General features: G+C 34.7%; 1 protein-coding gene across 1 annotated transcript; it reads left to right on the plus strand.

Moving 5' to 3' along the window:
• The first annotated feature begins 5,076 nt into the window (after nt 1-5,076).
• Nucleotides 5,077-6,064, plus strand: LOC125399318 (taste receptor type 2 member 136-like). Its single transcript, XM_048432791.3, has one exon. It carries the CDS (start codon nt 5,141-5,143, stop codon nt 6,062-6,064), a length of 924 nt encoding a protein of 307 aa, XP_048288748.3. The 5' UTR covers nt 5,077-5,140.

Below are 6,064 nucleotides of genomic sequence, written 5' to 3' on the forward strand. Positions count from 1 at the left end.
ATATTTTATGATATTAAAAATTTCTCTGATAAGCTGAGCTGCTTGCATGAATCTTAGGTCAACCTAGCTACTTGGAAAGGATACTCTAACTTGTTGAGCTGGCTGCAGGTTACCCAATGCACTCCACGTTTTCAGTTTTTCTGGGCTGTCACTTATGTTCCTAAACCATTCATCTATATTCTCATTAGTTACCCCCAAATAAAACTTATTGGTTCAGCAAGTTGGAATTTATCTGCACTTTGATCTACCACCCGTTCCATATATAGGGTGAGTGGATGTTTGTTCATATTGACCCCCTGCCCCAGGAATAGTATCACACAACAGGATTAAAATTCAGTTGGAAAGTTGTTGGTTACACCAAGGGATGTTTAATGAACTCTATAGGTTTAAGGAAAAATGATGACACAAAGTTAGATAGGTATAAAAAGGGATAGATTTGGGAGGACTTGGGGAAAATGAACAAACTATCAAAATATAAAATATGAAATTTTCAAAGAATTAAAAAATATTTTTTAATCATGGGTTCTCAGTGACAGTGGGTCACTCAAGTGTTGTCCAGATGATTATGATCCTTCTGCAAATTTAAATTTTTCTATCATGGTCTAGGTACTGAGTTACATAATTTTACTAGCTGGTATGTTGAACCCAAAAATCATGCATAATTTTACCAAAAATGCAGCAACACAATGTAAGACAGTATTTCTCACTTCCTTGCTAGTAAATGAGACTCTAACTTTCAGTGAAATATCAAACTAGAAAAATGAAGAGAGCAAAGAGCAAAAACTTAAGTTCATGAATAGGGAGGCATTCGTTTGATCTCTTTTAGGAATGATAAACGATCCTTGAAATCATGCTTTCTTATCATGTTGTCCTTTTCTGTTTGATGTTAGTCAAATAATTAAGGAGAGGAACTTTTGTACATGTCTATTAACCAAATGTAATAAAATCTTAGGATAGCAGATTAAAAATTCATAACCAGAGATATCAGGCATGGCTTCTACCTTCTCCAACAACTGATGACTTTACAAGGGAGTATATCATGACTTACTCCAGCCCCAGGGGAGTTAAGTAATTATCACATGAAGCCTCTGAAACCATGAGCCCCCAAAAATCTTTCCACTTATTAAGCAGATTGTCTGTGATCATTTTGTCACAGTATCAATGTTGAAGGAATTAGCAGAATCTCTGTATTGGGCAGATATTAGAATGAACAGCTGTTTTTCAGAAGTTGTGACTTTGAGAAATCTTTATTAAAAACAGAGATTGTTTTGCTGAAGGTGCATTACAGCCATTCCATGACTTTGGTCACAAGATGCAGTTGACACACCTGAAGCTGTTGTATTATTGTATGTTGCAGCCATACATAATTAAGGTCTAGAGTCATGGGGGCTTCTGAAGCTCTCCTTTAGTAAGACATGTAAAATAGCTTAGGGGCCTTGGTATGAGGAAATACTTTGTGTAAAAATCAATAAATATGCCTTATGGTTGTTCAGGATTTAGTCCATGTGAGAATGTGAACCTTCCTACTGCCACACAGGCCTTAAAATTTCATCTTAGACTGCCTTGTTTATTAAAGTGTCCTGTGCTCTTATTTACAAATATAGTTTTGAACGACTCATCATTCTGCAAAAGGATTCATTCATTCTGATGCTTTGAGAGTAGGCATTAGCTTTTTAGATAGAATATAGTTTAGAAAAACAAGGATTCGTTAATAAAAATGAAAAACAGATTAAACATCGATATATTATCAGTAATTGATTGAAAAACAAAATCATTCATTTCAAATATTTTTTAAAAGTAAAATTTCAGGGCCGTTTTGTTTTAAAAATCTTATTTTCTTATACTCTCCAGTTGGAGGGATTTCTCATTTCTTATTCTGCTCCTCCTCCTCTTCTTCTCCCTCCTCTGTCTTTTATCTGCTCTCCTGCTCATTTTAACAACTCTGTTTGGTGCTATAATGTGGAAATACAGCATGAGTAATTCTATTTTTTTAATATGTTGAGGCTAGTGTAAGAGATCAGTCCAAACCTGAGCAAAGTAGCAGCATCTGTTGCTTTGCTTTCTCTTTAAGGTTGAAAGATCTCTCTTGGAGAGACAGGAGAGACTCATAATACCAGGGAAGTACATCCTGACAAGGTCCAAGATGCTCCTGGGATTCACAAGACTAAAGTCTTCTCTCTGAGGTTGTTTAAGCAATAACAATCTCTGGGGAGGAGGAGATTTTCTTACTGATGAGCAACCAACAAATCTAGCACCTTTCCTAAATCCTTACTGATGCTAGGTTAGACTGCTCATGGGTGCAGCTATCCTGAGACACTCAGGCACATATAAGCAACCACTGGCCCATCTTCCCAAAATCAATCCAAAGAAACTCACTGGTTCACTAAGCTGGATGTGGATGAAATCATTTCTTTGGTCTGTTATTAGTCTTTTATCTAGGCTGAATGTCTCTGCTGGATTACCTTCTTCTATACCTTTTATTTACCATAGGCATACTAATTGTGAAATTCAATTATCATAGTAGGTGGATTATATTCTACCTACTTAGGTGTGATGTATCAAGCTATCAAATTCAGAAATGCAAAATTTTGTTGAACTTCATAATCACATCTTCACCAAGTTCCATTATTTTTCACAATTACAAAGCTTTCCTTAATAACATCATTATTTTCCTCCATCGTTGTTACTCCATAGACTAGAGTATAAAAATAATCACTATCAGTCTATGCTATATGAAAAAGTAAAAAAGGAAAACAGAAAATGTAGTAAAGTTATGTAATTTATAATAATTTCCAAATGGATGAAACAGAATCACGTGTGCTAAAGATATTATTCATAAGTTCTGGGTCAAGTTGGAAAAGCCCAGATCTCTATAGTTTATGGAGAATTTTAATGCTTTTAATAAAGCTAAGCAGTCAGCTTAATAGGGAATAGGGGATACTTTGACCCTAACTCTGTCCTCAGTTCCTTCAGACCAATAAGTTTGCGGGTGTTAGCAAATAGTCACTGCACAACACATAAAAATAAGAACTATATATGGTTCTTGACCTTGACTACTATATTTTAATATTTCTTTTTACTTTTTTATTGTCAAACAGATTTTGTTTACTGTTTAGTATTGACTTAAGGACTTAAATAAGAATGCAAGAATTAATTTAAGATAATTCGCCACAGAAATAATCACTGTTATATATTGTTTTTTGTTTTGTTTTGAAATAAATTCTGTCTATGTCGCTTTGGTTGGAGTGGGAGTCACTGTCCAGTAATGCCGGTATTGAACTTTGAGTTATCTCTTACCTTTGCCTTTCAAATGCTGGGATATAAGATGCCCAATTACAACTGATAACATTGTTTCAAGATTCTAATTTGGTTTACTTGAGCAAACACATTTACATTTGAATGTTTTATGTGGGACTAATAATACTCTATTTGTAGTAAACCTGGTTAAGATATTTTGAAATTTAAGGTTTGCAACACCAAACTTTATAAAATAAAACATGTCAGACAGAAGAGCATAAACCCCATCCCCAAAACAAACACACCAAATATGCTTAATCTGTTGGAAAATAATTATTGTTGGATGAATTTTTAATTTTTTTCTTATAGTAATATATTCTCAACAAGCAGTTTATATATAAATATTTCAAGATTTTATTTGTTTTCAAATTGGGAGGTGATTGTCACTGCTGTTGATCATGAAGATGATATTATTTTACTCATATGTAATGAAGTAGCTAGCAGTTGTAAAATGTCCATATTAAAGCCATGGGAAGCCAAGTGCCTGATTTTCCTTCTTTGTAGTGGGACTTCGGCCAGCTTTCTTTAAAACTAATTATATTATAAAATTGAAAATATTTAGAACTCATAGATTAACTATTTTGACATTTAATAATATTAAAAATGAAACCATGAAAATAAATTACATGAAACCACATATTTCTATATAAATCCTTAACTCCACTGTAATGAACACAGGTTCTTTTGAGAAGTCGTTGGAAACTTTGGGGCCAGAGAGTTAGGTCACTGGTAAAGAGCACTTGTTCTTGAAAAGGACCTGGATTTGATTCCCAGCAACCACAGGGAGGCTTTTACCCTGCAGACACTGGGAATGCACGTGGTATACTAACATACATGCAGGCAAAACATACAAAATATTAAAATAAAATTAAAAAAAGATTGACAAAGAATTATTTAAAAATACTGCTGATTAATAATATTTAAATACAAATGATATTAGCAATCCCTAAGAGGATAATTATATAAATATATAACGATGGTACATATGTTGGAAAGTATTTCTATGTTATGGATATTTAATGTGGAACAAATGGCTTGAAATACAGCAAATGACTACTTTAAACTTAGATGCTATCTTTGACAGTAGACTTTAACTTAGGAGACAATAGTACAACGATTCTTCTACCTATGAGACAGGCATGAGAGGGCACATGTGTGAGCACATGCAAGCACTGTGCACACAAGCTTTTGTCAGCTTTTCAGGAAAAGTCATACATAGGTGATAGGTGTTTTTATCAGACTTAATAAAGTATTAGCTTTCCTACTGTCCCTTATCAATTTGGTTAGAAAATTTGGGGTTTTTAAAAAGTACATAAATCTGTCATTTAACAATCAGTAATAATTCTATATATAAATATGATGGAGCAAGGGATTTACAAACTCATTGCATATCCTTTGACTGAGTTTTAAAATTTTAATAGCAAATCAGTATCATGGATGAATACAAACTATGGTGGGCTTAAGCAGGAGGAAACTGTTTTAAACCAAATCCACAGATTTGTTTATTTGCATGCTTGCAAATGAGACTGTAGCTTCCCTCCAGCCTCAGCTCTGAAACTCACCAGTACTTAGAAGGGTGTATGAATAAAATTCATTTGAACTGTTTTGCAACATTCCTGTTTCAAAAACAAAACAAAACAAAAAACAGCACCAAATAGATTCACCAGAACACAGGTCTGCTTTTGCACTAGACATGGGCCATTGTATTTAAACACAGCACAATCTTACAGCACTGACTGTAAACGCAGAGCATAGGAATCAGTGTATTCACATAAATCACTGCCCCGGACACAAGAGCTAAAATTTCGTTTTTCCTTTTTTGAAAACTATTTCTTCAGATGCGATGAGTTTTTTCATGATGATTGCAACTGTCGCAATGATGGCAGAGATTATACTTGGAAGCCTGGCCAATGTCTTCATTGTTCTGGTGAACTTTACTGGCTGCATCAAGAGAAGCAAAATCTCCTTAGCTGATAGAATTCTCACTGCTCTGGCCATCTTCAGGTTTGCTTTGCTTTGCATAATATTAATGAATTGGTGCTCAACTGTGTTTGATCCAGTTTTATTAACTGTACAAGTAAAATCTTTTATTTGTTATGCCTGGGCTATAACCAACCATTTTAATACCTGGCTGGCAACAATACTCAGCATACTATATTTGCTGAAGATAGGCAATTTCTCAAACCTTATTTTTCTTGGCCTGAAGGAAAAAATTAAGAGTGTCATTGTAGTTGTACTTTTGGGGAGTTTGGCATTTTTGTTTCCCAATCTTCTGATGATGAACACATGTGGCAAAGTCCAAGCGAATGATCACAGTGGCAACTTGACTGGGAAGACAAAACTGGCTTATATCTTAAACCGTACAGTTATGATGACATTCACTCTAAACAATGTCGTTCCCTTCACCATATCGATGATCTGTTTCCTGCTGTTAATCTATTCTCTGTGTAAACACCTTAAGACAATGAAGCTTTACAGAAGAGGATGCCACGATCCAAGCACTATGGCCCACATTAAGGCTTTGCAAGCTGTGATCTCCTTTCTGCTATTATTTTCCATGTTCTTTCTGTCTCTAATCATATCAGGTCACAGCTATATGAAGTCTCTGGATGAGTCAGTCCACCTAATTTGCCAGGTTATTGGAACATTATATCCTTCAAGCCATTCCTACATACTGATATGGGGAAACAGGAAGTTCAAACAGGCCTTAGTGTTGACAATGGTGCAGGTGAAAACAAACTTCTGGCTGAAAGAACCGAAACATTAA

This window comes from Myodes glareolus, chromosome 3, assembly GCF_982192425.1.
Source record: "Myodes glareolus chromosome 3, mMyoGla1.1, whole genome shotgun sequence".
NCBI classification, from domain to species: Eukaryota; Metazoa; Chordata; class Mammalia; order Rodentia; family Cricetidae; genus Myodes; species Myodes glareolus.